At 46.2% G+C, this 19,523-nt stretch overlaps 2 protein-coding genes across 3 annotated transcripts in view; one reads left to right on the plus strand and one right to left on the minus strand.

The window, feature by feature from the left end:
- The window catches only part of NRAP (nebulin related anchoring protein), a 63,779-nt gene extending 55,170 nt beyond the window's left edge, over positions 1–8,609 (plus strand). For both annotated transcript variants that reach the window (XM_037497033.2, XM_037497035.2), the window contains 4 exons: positions 1,811–1,918; positions 6,574–6,885; positions 7,644–7,775; positions 8,353–8,609. In XM_037497033.2, coding sequence (XP_037352930.1) covers positions 1,811–1,918; positions 6,574–6,885; positions 7,644–7,775; positions 8,353–8,457 — 657 coding nt within the window. In that variant the 3' untranslated portion in view covers positions 8,458–8,609. The remainder of the gene's footprint in view (positions 1–1,810; positions 1,919–6,573; positions 6,886–7,643; positions 7,776–8,352) is intronic.
- Positions 8,610–8,612: 3 nt separating this feature from the next.
- HABP2 (hyaluronan binding protein 2) overlaps positions 8,613–19,523 on the minus strand; it is a 31,356-nt gene continuing 20,445 nt past the window's right edge. The window contains exons 4-13 of the mRNA XM_037497037.2: positions 19,393–19,500; positions 18,127–18,243; positions 17,022–17,141; positions 16,384–16,555; positions 15,103–15,200; positions 13,809–14,052; positions 12,609–12,751; positions 11,705–11,839; positions 10,234–10,379; positions 8,613–9,220 (exon numbers count right to left, since the gene is read on the minus strand). Of these exons, the coding sequence (XP_037352934.1) occupies positions 9,065–9,220; positions 10,234–10,379; positions 11,705–11,839; positions 12,609–12,751; positions 13,809–14,052; positions 15,103–15,200; positions 16,384–16,555; positions 17,022–17,141; positions 18,127–18,243; positions 19,393–19,500 (1,439 nt within the window). The 3' untranslated portion in view covers positions 8,613–9,064. The remainder of the gene's footprint in view (positions 9,221–10,233; positions 10,380–11,704; positions 11,840–12,608; positions 12,752–13,808; positions 14,053–15,102; positions 15,201–16,383; positions 16,556–17,021; positions 17,142–18,126; positions 18,244–19,392; positions 19,501–19,523) is intronic.

Below are 19,523 nucleotides of genomic sequence, written 5' to 3' on the forward strand. Positions count from 1 at the left end.
GGAACGCCCAGGGTTCCATATCAAAGCGCTACGGAATCTAAAGACTCCCAGAGGCAAGGCAAAAACCTCCACAGAATAAAAAACTCAGGGAGGAAGTGGTGACAATCAAGCAAACAGTATACAGGGAGACGTTAGCAGGAGCAGGCCTCAGGGAGAACCCCCCGAGGCCTATGCGCCCGAGGTGACCCTCGTTGACAGATGCGGAAGCCAGGGTGCTCTGGACACGAGTGGGGGCGACGTTGGCGTTTGAGCTATGTCAATTCTGGTGTCCATCCCTGCATCCCTGGCAGCTCTAGCCAGGAGACTCTTGTTAGGAAGGTGCTCCGAGGTCCCGTTCCAGGGAGGGAAAAGGCTTTCTCTTTGCTGACTTGAGTATCTGTGGTTCTGCCGAAACAGAAGCCTGGGGCTGACAATGATGGTTGGTCTGTTGTCATCTACTCCTCCCCTTCTGCAGGTCCGTCAGTCCTGCCGGCTGAACTCCACTATGACCCAGTAAATCTAATCAGGGGCCTGTTTGGGATCCATTAGTTAGGTGATTAGCCCCTGGATTATTGGTTCTGTATGTCTAGGCCCTTGAACACAGCAGGTATTTGGTTTATGGCTTGTGGTGTTGGATACTGGAGTTGGAGGTGATGGTCAAGGTGAAGGGGACAATGGACAGCAGTACATAAAAATGGGCCTGCTGGGTCCAGCTTGGCCCAGGTACTTTGTGGCCCCTTCCAATTGTAGGTCCAGTTGTGGAGTGCAGGGGGCATGAAACACTGTGCTTTTTATCTGCCACCCTCTGCTTAATCCCCCTGATCCCCTGTAGAACAGATTCCCCAGCCTTAACCTCTATTTCCAAGTGACTGAAGTAAAGTTCTTAAGGGCCCCTGATCTGCTGTGGCTCTTGGAATGAGTGAGAGACCGACATGGCCAGAGCTGTCACTTTGTCATCTGCTGGCAATGTGCCTCTCCTGCTGTCTCCCTTCTCTGTGACTGAATAAAGGACAGCCCTCCACTGGGAGCTCCAGATGACTCCTTTCATGGAGCCATTCCCTTATCTTGAAAAAAAAAAAATGTTAGCTACATGAAGGCACGGGAGATTTTGATGCCTCTGTCGGTGATACGGGTCTACCCGAGGACTAAGAAGATGTGATTACAGATTCCCGGAGGGTGTGTGAGAACAACTTGAAAAGGGAAAAAATGAAAGAGGAAGATGTGAAATACATGGGTCAGGAACTCGGTCAGGTTCTTGACAATCAATTTAATTCAGGTGAAGGCTCTTCCACAGCGCAGGCACCAGGAGTGCATGTGGGATTGCAGCATATTTCACAGAGATGGTGTGACGTGGCACCCTGGGGAGCTGAGGGACCCTCCAGGGAGGCAGTGGAGCTAACAAACAAATGGGTCTCCAGACCCCAGGAATAGCATGTTCAGCTTGCGGGATGGAAGAATCAGGGTTCTTGAACCTTGAGTTCTGGTATCCACAGGCTGTAAATCTGGGGCACTGAAGGCAAAAGCCAAGATAGGAAGGATTAGAGCAGAGACCCTGATACCAAGGGGTGGGGTAGCAAAAGTGCTAGGTGACCCCAAGACCTACAAGAGCAGGGCCCTGTGCTCACATTGGGGGTAGAGTTGAAGTTCTTCATGGCCAACCCACCAATCCTTCAACTGAGGAAGCCCCCAAGATAGATGTTGGGCCATGGCGTCTGCTGTTCTAGGTACCAATGAGGCGGAGGACACCTGCTTAGGAACTTCTGCTGAGAACCAATTGTGTGCCAGACAGCAGAGTTACTCATTTACCCATTGCTTTGCTTTCCCAATCTAGAAAGTCTACAGAAACTCTTGGGAACAGATGCGAGCTGGTGGCTATGACTTCAGGCTGGATGCCATTCCATTCCAAACTGCCCGGGCATCCAGGGACATCGCCAGTGACGTAAGACCTCATGCATGCGCTCACCTGCTAACACTCAGATTTTACTGTTTTTCCCAGGTCTGTTAAAAAGGAAACCATCAGGAACCAAAACTGAGAAAATATTTCATATGAAAAGAAATAGACCTTATATTGTGAATCTTAACCAGAAATTTGGAGTTGGGGTGGGTTGTATTTCCACTCCCTCCTTTTCAAGAGAGTCACTCTTACAAGTTGGTGTATGTCTGTCTGGCAATCACTGAACTTGTGCTTGATTTGTTGATCCCCAGAAAAAGGACTCTTAGCCCAAGTGCAATTTGACACAGAGAAAGAGATGAGGTCTTCGCACAGATTGACTTGAGTTCAGATCCTAGCTCAGTCACTTAGGATTTAGCTCTGTGGTTCTGGCACGTTGCTTAAATTCTCTGAACTCATCTTTCTGCATTTAGGAAACAGATCTAATAATTTTCTCCTAGGACTGATATACAAATGAAAATGGTTAACACTGTCATGTGCATCACAAGTGTTCAAGACATGGTGGCTATTATGATTGAAAAAGGAAATGTCATTGACTAGATGTGTGATTCCCCCATGAATGCTTGTTATTGGTCTACAGTGAGATAAGTACAGAGATCAAGAGCAGCCATTTAGAAATGTTTTTAACAATTAAATGCCATGACATCTTGTTCAGTAGCGTGGAGCCTAGTTAGGGTGTCATTAACTGCAGATGGTACTACTCCATATTCATCACACGTAATAGGAACCACAGGTTGGACTTTGAAGTGTTAAAAGTTTAAAAGCAAATCAAAATGAAACCAGTCCTTTCCTATACATGGGTGAGGAGCATTAGACTTGGTCACTAAGAGCTGGAAAGAATCAGAGCAAGGGTGGCTGCTCAGAGAGTAGGGACACTTTTCATTGGGTGAGTAATTATACCACCAATGACACCAGCAGCCACCACTCAGTGGGCACCAGCTTGTGCCAGACATGAAGCTCAGCACCCATCTTGTTGAATATTTTTTAAAGTTGAAGTGTATTTGACCACTATTTAGTTTCATGTGTATAATGCAAGGGGTTGGCATTTGTATACATTGCAAAATGATCATCATCTTGAGTCTATTTACCGTCTTTTCTTAGCTGCTTTCAAATTTGCATTACCTCATTATTAGCCATAGTTTCCTGATGTACATTGCATCTCCTTGACTTATTTGTTATATAACTGGACATTTGCATCTCTTAAACCCCTTCACCCATTTTGCCCACCCCAGCCCTCTGTATAATATAGTTTAAAATAAGGGAATGCGATGCCTCAAGCTTTGTTCTTCTTTCTCAAGATTACTTTGCCTCATCAGGACCTTTTGTGGTTACATACAAATTGTTTCATTGTTCTATTTGTGTGAAAATGCCTTTGGAATTTTGATAGAGATGGCCCTGAATATGTAGAAGGCCTTGGGTAATATGGACAATATGGACAATTTTAACAATACTCTTTCACTACATGAGCATGAACTGTCTTTCCATTTCTTGTCTTCTTTAGTAGCTTTCATCCATGTCTTTTAGTTTTCACAGGTCTTTTACATCCTTGGTCAAATTTATTGCTAGGTATTTAATTCTTGTAATATGATTGTAAATGCAATTGTTTTCTTAATTTCTCTTTTTGATAGTTCATGGTTGCTATATAGAGACACAACCAATTTTTGTATCCCGCAACTTTACTGATTCATTTGTTCTAACAGTTTTAAGGGTGGAGTCTTATATATAAAATCAAGTAACCTGTAAATAGTAAGTTTTTCTTTTTCCTTTCCAATTTGGATGCCTTTTATTTCTTTTTATTGCCTAACTGATCTGACTAGGACTTCCAGTATTATCTCGAATAAAAATGGCAAGAGTGGGCAAGCTTGTCTTGTTCCTGATCTTAGACAAAAGGCATTTGGCTTTGAGTATGTTAGCTGTGGGCTAGTCATATGTGGCCTTTTTTATGTTGACATACGTTTCCTCTAAAACCACTTGGCTGAAAATTTTTATTATCAATGGACATTGAATTTTGTCAAATGCTTCTTCTGCACCCACTGAGATGATTTGGGGGCTTCATTTTGTTGATGTATTATATCATGTTGATTTCTGTGCAAATGTTAAATCATTCTTATGCCCTGGAATGAATCCTACTTGATCATGATATATGATCCTTTCAATGTATTGTATATATCTATCTGTTTCACACACATCTATGCATTTTTACACACATGTTCATTGGGAATATTAGCCTGTATTTGTGTGTGTATGGTGTCCTTGTCTGGTTTTGTTATCAGGGTAATGCTGCTTTTATAAAATAAGTTTGCAAGTGTCCCCTCCTCTTCAAGTTTTGGTAAAGAGTCTGAAAAATACAGGTATTAAATCTTTGAATGTTGGTAGAATTTTCCACTGAAGCCATTTTGTCCTTGATTTTTATTTTGGGGAAACTTTTTGATTACTGATCCAGTCTCTTTACTGGTGATTGGTCTATTCAGACTTTATTTCTTCCTGATTTGGTCTCAAAAGACTACAGCATTCTAGGAAATATCCATTTCTCTCTGGTGATCTGCAAAGTTTCTGATGAAAAATCTGTTGATAGTCTTACAGGAGTCCCTTTAATGTAACATGCTGTTTTTCTCTTGATGCTTTTAAGATTTTTTAACTTCTGACATTTGATCATACTGTGTCTTGGTGGGATTATCTTTGGGTTAATCTTCTTTGCAACTCTCTGGGCTATTTCCTTCCAGACTGGACTAGTTATCAGCCATTACTTTTTCAAATAAGTCTGCTATGCCTTTTTCTCTCCCCTCTTCTGATACCCCTATAATGTACATGTTATACTACTTGATGTTGCCCCGTTGATCTCTTAAGCGAGCTTCATTTTTCTTTCTATTGCCACATTTGGATGAGCTCCACTGTCCTGTCTTTGAGCCCACTTATCCATTCTCTTTCTTCATCGATTCTTTCGTTGAACCCCTCTACCCTCTACTTCAATTTAGTTATTGTATTCCTCAACTCTGTGACTTCTGTTTGGTACTCTCTTACATTTTCTCTCTTTGGTGAAGTTCTCACTTTGTTCATCCATTCATCTCCCAAACTCATGGAGCATCTTTATGACCATTGCTTTGAATTATTCATCCAATAGATGAATAATTAGATAATTTTAACCTCTTTTTCCTGAGATTTTATCTTGTCCATTAATTTGGAACACACTCCTCTATTTCTTCATTTTGCTTGACTATTTCAATATATTAGACAAAACAGCTGCCTCTCCCCGTCTTGAAAGAGTGGCCTTGTGTAGGTGTTGAATCTTGTTATTCAACTTTGTCCTGATTTTGGTTCTCTCTTGAAACTTTGTGATTGTCTAGGTTTATACTTGAATGGTCCCAGCTGCTCAGGGTATGCCCAGACCTGTTAGTGTTCCAAGGGGAGGGATCCCATTTAGTATCAACTTTCAGACTGATTAGAGGTCAGACTCCCAGGTGTCAGCCTTTAAAGTATGCCAACATGTAGTGTGCTCTGGGGCTGCGGATGTAAATGGCCTCCTGATCTGGTGTTATGGAGATGTCCTTGGGAATAGCTGCAAGAATCAGGGTTCTACATGAAGGTATAATCTCCTTTCTGGGAGGTTCTGGTGAGTGATGGCAAGACCATAGGCAGATGCAAAGATAGTGTGTCCTGACCTGAGCACTCCACCAGCTTTAGCTGTGAAGTGGTCGGCTGGTGGGGTGGGCTGCTCCAGCAAGAGAGGGGAAATGCTAAAAATGCCACCCTCTAGCTCCAACTCTAGGAAGATAGAATTTCAATACAAATGTGGTACCACCAGTGCCTCCATCTATCTCTGGAGAAAGTTCCAATGGACCTTACCCACTCTGGCAGATACTTTAGGATTAACTAATGATTAATTCAAGAATGGCTTGAGTGCTTTTCAAATTGCTACTTCTTACCCTTGGCTCCTGGGTGAGTGAGTCTGCATACTTGACCTTTAAGAGTGGGCTCTCCCTTCCCTACTACCTTTTGGGTCTCCTTGGTTTTCAGTGCTCAATGTTTTGGGGAACCTCTTTCTATGATGCAGGTACCAAGGGACAGGGTGCCTGATGGGGGTTACAAACCCTCACCCCTCAGGAAAAAGCTCCGTATTTATAAGCGCCTTCCTGTGCCCAGACCTGTGATTTGTGATTGCCAAATTAGGGATGGGGTTCTTGGGGAGTCCATGTCTCTGCCTCTTCCACCCATTTTACTGTGTTCCTTTTTGTGTCTTCATGTGGAGGAGCCGTTCAGCTTGTTCTCAGATCTTTTAAAGAGAGAATTGTTCCATAATTAGCTATATACTTGGTGTATCTATGAGAAGAGGTGAGTCCAGGAACTTCCTGTGCTGCCATCTTGAAGCATCTCTCTCCTTTTTTTGAGAAAAAAGCATTTTCTCAACATGGCAAAGGATGGAGGTTTATTCTCATTTTATCAGGAGGGGAAACTGAGGAGCAAAGAAACTGGATGGCACAAAGCCACACAGCTAGAGGTAGCAGGCAGAGATACAGAGCCCAGGTCAACTTGACTCCAAAGCTGTGTCCTTGACCCACTGTTAAACAATCCCTGCTGGCAACCCCTGGGTCGGCCCCTGTAGGAGGTAGACCCCTGGGACCCATCTCTGCTCCTCTGACCTGCAGTTCCACTACAAAGAGGCCTTCCTACGGGACCGAGGCCTGCAGATCGGGTACCGCAGCGTCAACGACGATCCAAGGATGAAGCATTTCCTCAACGTCAGCAAACTCCAGAGTGACAATGAGTATAAGAAGGACTTTGCCAAGAGTCAGTCCCAGTTCCACAGCCGTCTGGACCAGCCCGGATTCCTCCATGCCAAGAGGAGCCAGCAGTTGGCCAGTGATGTTTGCTACAGGCAACCCCTCCCGCAGCCCACCAGTGACCCAGAGCAGCTGGGCCTGAAGCATGCGCAGAAGGCCCACCAGCTACAGAGCGATGTGAGCTGCCCCTCCCCACCTGCCGAGGCCCCGCCTCTGCTGCCCTTCACAAGAGATGGACATAATCACACTCTATGTGACCTTCTGGGAGGAGCAGGGCTAAGGCAGAATCCAGGATGCCCAATATGTTAGTGCCAGGAGGAATAGCAATAATTGCCATTTATCCAGTCCTTACTGTGGGCCAGGGTCTGTGCCCAATGCTGGGCAAGCCTTGTGTCCCGAACTCCTGGCAACCACATTACTCACATCACCATCCCCTTTTACAGATGAGTAATGTGAGGCTTAAGAGGGGTGAAGTACCTTGAGATCACACCGCAAGTAAGTGGCAAACAAGAAATATGAATGACTTCCATTTGGCTGGATGGACTACAGCTCTTGATTGCTAAGCTCTAGTGCTTCCAACTCTTGCACTTTCTCTGGGAGGAAACTGAGGCCCAGAGGAGGGGAGTCATTTCCCTAAGCCCCAGAGCAAGGTTAAGGCAGGAGCTTGGACTTGAACCAGATTTTCCCCGCTCTCTGCCCCCACTGCAGCTCCCATCTCTTGAATGGAAAGATACAAGGGGCAGCAGCATGCCAACAGACTCACAGCACATGGGTCCTCAGCGCCAGGGTGGTCCTGCTTAAGATAAATTGGCTCCCTTCCCTGGATTTGTTGACAGCTTAGTCCCATCTCACAACTACCTTTTTAATCCTATCCACTCTGGCCAAGCTGCCCCAATCTGCTGACATAGTCTTCCTGCTTTCCTTTTCCCCCCAAGGTCAAGTACAAATCAGACTTGAACCTGACCAGAGGTATTGGCTGGACCCCTCCCGGCTCCTACAAAGTGGAAATGGCTCGGCGGGCTGCAGAACTGGCCAAAGCGAGGGGCCTGGGCCTCCAGGGGGCTTATGTGAGTAGCAAGCTGCAAACCCACCCCACCTGCAAGGCCACTGGGAAAGGCAAACTCATTGTTTCTTTTCAAACTTTATTTTTGGCCAAAGGTCAGCTGCTCTAAAGAAGTATGAAATGCAGCTTAAGCAAGGCGCCTAATTTCACGGGTCTGAGATGACCAGGCGGATGACATATGGGTTAAACTTCCCGCAGGGTTTTCTCTGAAGTCACAGCCATTAGTTCTGCGGAGACAAACCTACGAGGGCTACATCAATCCCGGGCCACCGCAGTTGGGGCTGTGCCGACTGCTTGTTCGTTACATTTGCAGAAAGGGTCAGGGACTTGCTGGCTATAACAGTGTGGGTTTTGAACCCTACTTTGTTCAGAAGAAAGACACCACGTCTAAATGAGAGATTGGCTTTGCTGCTTTCTCATTCTTGCCTTGAGGATCCTTTTTCTTGGGGAGGGAGGTGGAGGAAAAAAGGAAAGGGAGGGTGAATATTTTAAATGCTCCCAGGGCATCTTAAAGAGCTTGTCCCATGGGAGCAGAGCAGGGGCTTCATCTTAACTCAGGGAGCTACATTTGATTTCTGCAGGGAGGGCCAGAGCCTATGGAGACTGGATATAATCGGAGGGGGGATGTGAACCCAGATGCCACTGAAATTCTGCACGTCAAAAGGAGGAAGGCTCTGCTGTTGTGAGCAAGCGACGTCCACCCAGGCTCCTTGGCACTGAAGCCAGAGAGGAAATTTGCAGGGCAGAGACGTGTGTAGATGCTTCAGTCCGAGTGAGATGTGAAGATGCCGCCCACCCCCTCCCCAGATCCACCTTTATTAAAATAACAATTCTGTGAAAGCAGATGCAAAATGGTGTATTTTTTGGTCCTCTCTCTGATACCTAGGCATGGGTAGCTGGCTCTGTTGTGAACCTTGAACATCTGGGAGGAGGAATAAAGATGCAGCAGTCACTCCAGTCAGGTCTGGAGGCTCTGCAGCCCCTTGTTTGCAGAAGTCCAAGGTGGAGGTAGTCTGTGATGCCTGAATTTCCAGAAGATACAATTGTTTGAGGGAAGCAAACATAACATATTCAGGCTGATTGTATCCTGTCTTGGGTTACTGAGGAGGGGGCTTGATGACATGGGAGAGATGCTGCTCCTGGACACCCAGGCTGGGGTCTCAGCTAGAGTGTGGGTTTCCAGTGCATGGCCCCCCAAGGGCTCCAGGGGGCCTCCTCTACTGCCTGCAAGACCTTGCCCTGGCTGGGGCTACGGGGGATGGGCTCTGAGGCTCAGAAGGCACCTTAGAAGCTTTACGCCCTCTGGATGGTGGTTTCGATCCAGTTCAGGAATTTGGTTACTTGGGTGTAGACTCCTGGCACCTTCCCGCATTCCAGGCCCCAGCTCACTAGCCCGTAGACATAGTAGGTGCCATTCTTCTCACAGGTGAGAGGGCCTCCAGAGTCTCCCTGTGGAAAAAGATGTGTGAGTTTGGACATGTGAGTAAGAACACATTTGGAGACACACCCCACTGCCTGTGAGGGGATGCCAGCAGGCATTGGGGTGAAATCTCCAGCCAGCCATAGAGGGCTTCCTGGAAAGTGGTGACAAGTTCCTCACTGTGTCATGCACGATGCATGGCTCTTAAGGCAGAACAGCCAAGGTTGCCTGCATCCCTGAATCATTAGCGCTCCTCAGAGAAGCTGCAGGATGGGGGCCAGGGCACTGGGGTCTCACCCTATGCCTGACTCCTAGTCCTGACTCATCATCACTTGGCAGTACTGGGAGTTCTCAGGACCTGCAACCTCTTACTTATGCAGGAACATGGTGCGGGAGGGCAGTGCCCTGTTTGGACATTGTCATTTTAGGGCACATAGGTGAGGATGGGGCTTCAGCAGCAAGGCCTAGACATTCAACATGGTTCATGGGGGAGGGTCTTCTGGTCTCCACACCGAGCTCTCCCACCTGCTAGTCATTGACCTTAGATACCAGGTGCTCATGTTGTAAACTGGGGTAGCAACAGGACTCCCCCCACTTCACCTCTCCACCAGAGTCCTTGTGAGGATTAATATTTTAAAGTATATGACAGTTCCTGGTTCTCATTAACCCCCTAATTTAGGGGGTGAGGATGATGATGTTGAAGAGAGCAGTGAGGGTGACATATTTCACAGAGCACCACCCAAGTGCTAATGGCCCAGATATTTTCTCTAAGCATCCGTAAATGGTGACAAGGAGATCTCCTTCACCAGAGTGTTGTGAAAATTATACTAGACAATGCAGGCAAAGTCGTCCAGTGGTTACCATGCTGAGTCACCCTGGATTGACGTCAATTCAGCAATCAGAATGGGCATGTCCATCTATGCCTTACCTCTAGGGCAGGTGGACCTCTGACCCTGTCTCCCAGCCCAGGGTTCTAAAAGTCTCTGAGCCCAGTAGTGTTTCTGCCTGCTTCTCTGTCCCCAAGTGTCATTTGGAATCTGACCTGGCAGGTGTCGTTTCTAGGATTCTCAAGGTTTCCAGCACAAATCATGCTGTCATCAAGCATGCGGTCATAGAATTGACGGGAGTTGCACTTGGTGTTGGAGATCAGCTTGACTCTGGCATCCAGGAGCTCGTGGGACAATTTCTCTGTGGAGCAGAAAGAAGAGCTTGCTGCTGTGGGGACCAGGGTGGCCTTCACCCCACCAGAGGCCAGCAGTAGGGAAAAGAAGGCCACCAGCTCTGAGCTCAGGAAGGAATAATTTTTCGAAAATGGGCAGAAAAGACTCATCTTCTAGTGCAGGGGGGTCCTTTGGCGTCAGCCTTGACCATGCCTGTCCACGCCTGCAAGGCTGGCTAACAATGGTGAACAGAATCATTAATTCCCTCCCTCTGTGCAGTCCTAGGGGCAAGGATGGTGTCTTAAACCATTTTTTAAATTCCCAACTGAGGATTGGCACAGAGTAGATTCTTGTTGATGGATCAAGTACCTGGTTGATCATCTAGATCACCCGCATCCCCAAGCACAGATTTTCACCCCAATGGACCTCTGTCCTGCTCAATCTCCTCTTTTCAAAATCAATCTAACATCGAAAGGTTTAGATGAACTACAATGAAATAGCTGCAAAAAGAGCTTTCTGGTTGACCCTAAATCCAACTCGACAGAAATTGTCTTTCCAAAAGCTTTCTGAAAAATGTGTCTGTTCCATCTCACTTTCTTTATCAATATAGACCCATGTCAAGTGATGTTTTGCTTTTCATTATTAGATACAAGATTTCATGGGGAAATAAACCTATTTTGAGTATTTGAGAATGATGTGCAATACTGGACATTCTGAATTTTTTTGAATCAAAAGATACAGGTTTGTCAGTACTATGAGGGAAGTAACCCTTTGGTTACTTCTAAAGATAACACCAAATTCTAGAGATAAATTGATCATTTGACTTAACAAAATTAATAGAATGCCTACTATGTGGAAAACCTCCATCAAAGAACTGTGGGAGAGACAGAGAGGAATGAGAGCTGACTCTGCCCTCCAGGGGCTGCCCTAATGAAGGTCCTTATAGACCGTCATCTCCTGTGGTCCAGATTCCAAACCTGGAAGACTCTCATTTGGAAAGAAATGTCCAAATGAGAAAGACAAGAACCTAACATAAGACTGCCTGACTCCAAATCCACCTTCTCTCTAATCTACCTAGGGAATGAGAAAGGTCTGCAGGGACACAGAATCAATTGTTGATGAAAGCCCAGGATCTAGGGGTAGGAGGCAGGGACTGCTGGAGAGATCGGGGGAGACTCTTTGACTAGGATGAGATTTAAGCAGGGCTTGAGAGATGAGGCCATCTCTTTCTTTTGATAATACATTTTGAATATAACATTGATTTCAAGTTCAGAAGGGTGGTTGAGTTTGACCCTTTCTTTTCTGGTTGATGTAACTCACCTGAATCTCAGGAGAATGCACAGCCAGACTCACCTGTTTCTGTAGCACCCCAGCCAGCAATGTGGCACTCAGTCCCGGAGGGAAATGGCTCCTCGGGTAAACATACAGTCTTCACGTACTTGGATTCCACAGCACAGTGACCATCTACTGGCTTTAACTTAAGCAAAGCTAGACAGAGCGAAAGAGGAAATGAATGGTCATCACCTCCCTGTCAAAACAAGCATCAGCTTCAACTTAATTGAAATGATCTTAACTGATTGATAGCAAGTCCCCAGTCTTGCTATCATCTTGTCCCAGTGCCTGCCAACTTCTTTCTCAGCCATTTCATTCTTTTAACTTCTACCTGAGAGTAATATCAAGATAGAATATCTGAGTTTGAAACACTTCTAATTTATACTTCCAATACACAGGCTTTCATGGGGTGGGGGATGGATATATAGAGAAAGAAGAGAAAGAGGTCCCAGGAGTGGAGAGCTGGGGTTCAGAAATGAGAAGCAAGAAGAATAAATTCATTGCGGTCTCCACCTGAGCACCTCCCACATGCACATCATGTCTGCAGACAAATCATGTCACTTAACACATGGGAAGCCAAGACCTGTATATCAATTCCCATTATATTTCTAGAGGAACAAACTGAGGCTTAGAGAGGTGAGTCTGGCTGATAAGTGGAGGAGCTGGAATCCAAGGATGTGCTCTTTCCACAACACAGCATCCCTAGCATCTCCTCTCTTCAATTTAAGAGGTTGTGCACCTTCATCCACAACCTCAATGCAGACCTTTAGAAACTTCAAGCTCTGGAATAAATTCTCTACCATTCAGCATCTAGAAAGGACCAAAAAAGTCATGAGCACCTTCTAGAAACCAAACCTCAGCTTTCTGTCTGTAGGGAGATCCACCCAGGACAAGACCCATAAAGGTCCATATAGAAGAGACTTGCCAATATCATTGTGGGGAATCTTATCTCTTTCATTATAGCCGCTGTGCTTGAATATCTTCTCCACCCCAAAGGTCTGCTCATGGAATTCTGTCGTCTTCAGATCCCGGTCTCCCAACACCACTCGTAGATATTTGACTTTTATTCTGGGAAGGAAAATAAGATGGTCAGGAAAACGACCTGGTGAGCCGTGTGACCTTTGACAAATGACCCAATATTTAGCTTCCTTTGCATTCTCATATGGAAGCATCGTCTTGCTCACCGAACTGTGGTCCAGATAAGATAATGTGAGGGAACTGCTTTACTAATGAATAGTCTCCAAATGTAAACTGGGATTTGTTGCACATGTTTCCTGGGAGGTCTCTTTATTTCCCTGGGCTTTTCCAAAGAACAATCAATTGATATCTTGGAAATATTCTTGGAAGATGCTAGTATTTGCATGTTTGATCTTTCCTGAAGATGACTCTGGAATCCCAGGAGAAATTGTGGAATAACAGGGTGGAGTGGAAAACCTGTAAAGCCACTATCAAAATGTGGGCTCTAGGGGAGCAACCCTGGCCATGAACTTGGGCAACATGTGGGAGGTGGTGATTCTCCAGGCCCCCCCCAGTGGAACCTGGCTTCTCTCAGGCACACAGGAGCCATGACAGAAGACACTTCAGGCTCAGCGGTGATTGATCAGATTGGAGCATGTTATCTTCCTCTGCTCGAGGCAGGACTGAAGAGGTCAAAGAAGCAAATAGATCTGGGTTCAAGTCTTTCTCATCACTTCGTCACTTACTTTCCACATGACCTTTGGCAGGTGCTGAACCTTCCTCAGACTCAGGTTCTCATTTATGAAATGAAAATAACCATCAACAATTCTTTCACTTTTCAAATATTTCCTGAGCTCTTGTTCCTTGAAGATCTGCTCGAGGCATTGGGGATATTGCAGTGAATAAAACAGATGGGAATCCCTGTCCTTTCTTAGTTGCTTCCAGCAGAGAGTTGAGGATTTAATATCATAACATGTGTGGTGCCCAGGGTGAGCATTCTAGCCATGCTAGCTCTTTTCCATCTGGTTTTAGAGATGGAAAGGCACTCTTTTGCCCTTGAAACTAGGTCAGAACCCCTAATCCTGCCAGAACCATCACCATGCTGCTCAGAGGAGAGAACCCCCATAGACCTGAGTCACCCTGGCTTCCATTCCAAGCAGGCACCTACTCAGTGCAGTGAGCGGCAGTGAGCACCCAGCAGGGGTGGATCAGGGCCCCCCCACAGAAGTGGCCTTTGGGCATGGAGACGGTCAAGGGCACTGAAGTCTGCAGGGACACCTGCCAAGGGTGCTTGCCCTCTGTGCTCTTTTGGCCTCCATAGATCCTCTTGATCTTCAATTCTATCTCAGTCCTGCCACAGGAGTTAAACCCCGGATTGAACTCCATGGGGCTTTCCTCTGGACCAGTAATGTCTGTGGGACACAAGAAAAGACAAAACATGCCACTCAGCCTCCCTCCAGTTCCTTGGAAGGACTCATCAGGCTATGACTGAGTCCAGTCGCTTAACAAGTGTCCAGAGCTAAGAGACTGGTACCTGCAGGGCGGACGTGTAGTAGGTGCACAATTAAAACCCTGAGGAAAACATTGATTGATATAAAGCAAGTCTGCAGAGCTAATGATGAAAATGTTGCTCTTCTCATTCTGACGTGTGTACACACAAAGATGTATATATAAATAAATATCTCTATACTGGGTGTGTGCTCAGCTATTGGCCAATGCACACATATTTAGGGGATATTTTTACTGCATAAGGGAAGATGGAGTAGGAAAAGAGTGAGGGAAAAGATGTCTTTCATATAGAAGGGAGAACAACAAGTATTTTATGGGTGGCTCTACATTCCATTCTGTGTATCATATAAGGAGGGAGCGAAAACAATTCATTGGAGGGACCATGGAGGACTTCCTGGAAGGGGAGGGATACTGGAAAATGGTTGGGTATGGGCAAAAGCATATATGGGGTAGAGTCTTATAGATGAACTGAGAACAGTCACAGGAGTGAAATTGTCCAAGTCATCCCACAGGTCAGGATGGAGGGTGCATTGTTCCAGACTTGGGTAGAGAAGTGAGCCAAGAAAGCCTGGTAGAGGGACTCTATGACTGGAATTCAGACTATGTTGCAACCTGAGATGGGATCCAGCCAGTGTTTGATCACAACTGTGCACTCAGGGCCTGGCCTAGTGGCGAGGACACAGCAAGCAATTGATAAATATTTGCTGAGTTCACTGACCTGATGTCAGGAAGCGTGAGTTTAGAGGTGGGCCTCTGACTGAGTTTACAAAGGCATCCGAGGCTGCCCAGCATGCAGAGAGAGGAGGGGGGATCTGACAGTTGGGTAGTGCTGGGATGGGGATTGTAGAGCAGGTGGGGTGCAGGGACTGGGGTGGGAGAGATGGGGTGTCAGGAACCTCTGTATGCAGGCATGCAACCTCCCACCCCTGGGGCCTCCAGGCAGCAGGTCTTACCCAGGGCCGAGCAGGCTGTGACATCACAGTATTCCCATTTCACATTTGCACTGTTTGCTTTGATGAAACACCAGGGCTTTCGGTCACCATCTGGGTTTCTAAAATACACAAGAAAGTAACCCATGGTCGAGGCTTGATAAACCCACACTACTTTGAATAAGAGAGTTCTAAGGTCTTGTACTCCCCGTATTTGGGACCAAATTCCATTCTATCCCTCCAGTAGATCCACGAACCCCGGCATAGGAGGGTGGTCATAGTTTTTTGTTTTGGTTTGTTTGGTAAGGCCTCAGTTTCCAGAGAAGAATCCCAATGACCGAGGTTTGTACCAGATCCATGGAACAGGACAGATTTTTTGCGGGAATAGAATTGTGAACTCTGCTGATGATTTCCCTTTGTCGGGAATATGAAAAACCACAGAAATGTGGTGAGAGTAGGGCTCCTTTGCCCAAACCTCCAGACTCTACACACTAGAATTCTCAGCCAAAGGCAGCCAAAAGGATCATCCTGAAGACAGCTCCCCAGAGTAAACAACTCAAAGTCAGTGAAAGTAGAAGGCAAATTGCATTTTGTGCATGAGAAACCATCTTGCTTAATAAATCCAGTTTAAAACCACACAAAGAACCCTTTCTCCTTCTGGGCATCTCCTAAACCCTGGCTACAGGAATTGCCGTGGGAGGAAGCCAGCAGAAGGGAAGGAAGCAGTAGGAGGGTACCCCACTGTCATCACCAGCGAGAATAAGGACTTTATCTTTGAGAAAATCTGAATGTCCTTGTGGCAGGGATTGCAGTGCTTACCAGACATTACATTTTCTTCTCTATGTTTCTCCCTTGAAATTATGTGAGACCACGAAACGCTAGTTAATGAAATATGTGTGCAGAGGAGATGTGTCACTTCTAGGCTGAGATAGTAAGAAATTCATGTTCCATTCTTCAGTCTCTTTTTGCCCTCCCTGGATTTTTGAGTAAGTTTGAGGAACAGAATCCCCTCCCCCAACACCCCCCCACCAACCTACATGATACATGTAGCATTAAATGAGAAATTAATTTTGATAAATTCACATCACTGGAATTTGGGGGTTCTTTGTTACAGCAGTATAACTTAACCAGTCCTGAGTAGGAAAATCCTTCTGCAGAGAAGATTCATGAATTTCTGTTCTGTTCCAAAACTCTCAAGTTGGTCCAGGAATATGGGGAACAGTGGAATGGGGTAACCAAGCACTAACACTGACAATGGCCAAGACAGCTTAGGGAAGAAGAAATGTGAACCCTGTTTTTTTTTACCTGCAAAAGTTGTGTTCCCCAATCCCATGACCCTCAGCATTCTCCATAAACATGTTGTACTTCTCCTGCAAGAGGAGGTGGGAGTTCCAGTGAAGACATGAGTGCTGGTTGACTGTCTTACTCACTTTCCCTCGGTAAGAGTTGCCATTACCAACATAGCAATCTTCAGGACCTTGGGGAGAGCAGGCAAGATGGAGAGAGCAAGTAGCATGCTTCACCTGAAAAGGACTTGGCAGGTATACTTCATGGTGAGAGGATTTGGCCTGAATATTGATCACCTGGAGGTTTTATCCCCAAATCCCAGAAAGAACGTTACACATTCAATTCAACTTAAAAATATGAAATATAGAGGTTGTGGGGTGGGGGAGGGGATGGGAACGTAGCTCCTCAATTTGGACTCACACGAGAACTGGTGGCAGGTGGACTGTGAGGTCTCGGGGATGCCCGGGTATGTCTTGTTTGCCTGTCGTACATCCCAGACACACCCAGTGCCCTTAGGTTGGAAGACTGAGCTAACAGCAATGTTTGGGAATCTTGACTTGAACCCCATTCTGGGAACAGAAACCTCACAGAAAAGAATTCCAAGAGCTTCACTTGTGGCCCAGAGTTTCTGCTGATGTGGTGGCAGAGACCCATACCTATTTCACAGAATTTCCCCTTGAACTGGACAGGACAGGTACAGGTAAACTTGGATCTCCGCCGATGCTTGGAGCAGGTACCACCATTTTGGCAAGGATTTGGCCTGCACGCAGGAACTGCTGTGAACACAGGAAGTGGGGCCAGGAAGATTCTTCAGAAGGAGTTGCAGCTACCTCTGAGATGATGAGGAGATATTGGTGGCACTCTTCTGGTGCCCAAACTTTCACAAAAGATGGGTCACCAAAAGAAAAGACAGACCCACTGATGCGCTAAGAAATACACATACAAACCTTGAGAACATAAATACGGACGAAACAATATGATGGAGGTCGTGCCAAAAAGAACAGTTAAGTAGATGCATCAGCCAGTGAGAAAGGGCAAGAGACAAGGACTGAACAGGAATTTGGGGGCCACTCTGAGTTAGTCTGAAACTTGGCTCTGCCCCTTGTTAGCTGTGTGACCACAAACAAGTTAGGTAACCTCTCTGAACTCCCATTTCTTCATCTTAAAAACTCTCCCTTGCAGTGTTTGAGGGAGAATGTAAGAGTGTAAATCTCCTGGGTCAATGCCTGACTCATAGTAATGTCTAAATATAGATTTATGCCCCTATAAGGCCCAGTCCAGGAACAAACCAGGGTATATTTCCTGGAGGAAGTGAGTTCCAAGATAATTTTTTTAAAAAAAATTATTTTATTTATGGGGTATAGGCCAGAGGTGTAGGGGTGAGAGGATTCACCAGAGAGAGCAGGGAGCAAAACAGGTGGATCCACTGAAATACACTGCAGAGGGGAGCAGCGGGTGAGACAGGAGAGGTCTGCTGCACTGTCTGTGGGTCAGCTCCCTGGCCAGGAATCGAATTCAAGCTTCAGTGGCTGCCACTAGCTTCATAGTGCTGAGACTTAACCCCTTGCACCACCAGGGAGGCCCTCAAGATAATTCTTTTTGAATGGAAAGGGATACAGATCCCACTGGACTCTGCACTGATGATACATCTTATAAAGTCTTAAAGGGGCCATCTTGGATGCCACTAAAATGCAGATGTAGCTGGACACAGCCACAAGACAAGCAGAGAAAGCCTAGAATAAAGGGGCCGTCAGCACTTACTTGTAGAGCAGTCTGCACTCCTGTAGGGATGCTTACAAGCACAGCGGTAGTAGGGAGGACTCTGAGTAATAAGACATTCCCCTTTGCCACATGGGTTGTTCGCGCACTTGGTCTTTGCTGCAGGAGAGCCACAGAGAAGAAGGGTCAAAGCACAGGTCCTTGTCCATGGCCTCGAGACACCATCACCCACCCTCCCAGCCCCTCAAGGCTTTTCTCTTATCCTCGGGTCATGGATGATTGCTTTCCAGTTCCTTCTAGAGTCCATAGCCCTTATTTTTCTCCTAAGTACTGTGTGCTCACCATGGTGCCACAGGAACTGCACTGATGTGGTTTCATCATAGCCCTTTTTTTTCTGTCTCCATAAAAATCTTGATACATTTTTACACTTTCAACTAACAGAGCCACAATCTGAGTTTCTCCATGTTACAGCTGATTTCATATTGCATTGATGGTTTGGTCATTCTTCTGAAAAGTCAAGGGATGAACCAGATAGCCCAAACCATCCTGAAACATTTACTAGAGGATGGATAGGATTGAAAATGAAGGAAAAGCAAAGTGGGAACAGGGGAACAGAGGAAAGAAGTCAACCGTAAAGAAGTTTTACATATTTCTCTCTAATATACATACATGTATGTGTGCATGTGTAAGTGAAATGTTTGATGAGCACTCCAGAGAGAGTCCAGATGAATTAGCCCATTGGAGCTCCATTTCTATGTCCCCCAAGAGATTACTAAAGCCAGAGATAGCTTTTATTTGAGTCTCCTTGCGTGAAGATGGCAGGAAGAAAAGGCATAAGGCCGGGAACCATACACCAGAGCTCTAATTCTGTTTTTCTCTCTAAAGCTGTGTGACCTTGAACAAGTTCTGTGCAGGCTCTGGATTCTTTTCCTGAGTTGGGCCCTACGTCCCTTGGATCTTTCCCGCGCTCCTATTTGAGAACAGTAATTCTCTGTTGCAATTAGTCTAAATGCTTTAGACAATAACAAAAAAGAGTCTCGAGTTTGCAGTTCATCGGGGTCATACTTCTGTTCTCTCCTCCTCTGAGGCCCAAGGTTCTTGTCCTCAGAGCAGACCCACTAGTCCCTCCTAACCCGAGTGGGTGAGGATTGCAGGAGGTGCTTCCTGTGACCACGGCAGGGAGTCCAGATGCACGATTCAACTTTCCAGTCCTCTCTGTGGGCTCCCTGAGCCCTTCCTTACCCACTAGCATTGGGGATGCAACCGCAGCTAGCTCAGCTCAGAGGAAGCCTGTGCAGGCAGACTCACCCTTCTGACACCTGCTCCCGTGGAAGGGGGCCGGGCAGCTGCACATGAAGTTGTCCCCGCTGATGAGGCAGTGCCCTCCATGCTCACAGGGGTTGGACTGGCATGGATCTAAGAGACGGGGGGCAGGATTT

This window comes from Talpa occidentalis, unplaced genomic scaffold, assembly GCF_014898055.3.
Source record: "Talpa occidentalis isolate TD23 unplaced genomic scaffold, MPIMG_talOcc4v2.1 talOcc4.8, whole genome shotgun sequence".
Classification (NCBI taxonomy): domain Eukaryota; kingdom Metazoa; phylum Chordata; class Mammalia; order Eulipotyphla; family Talpidae; genus Talpa; species Talpa occidentalis.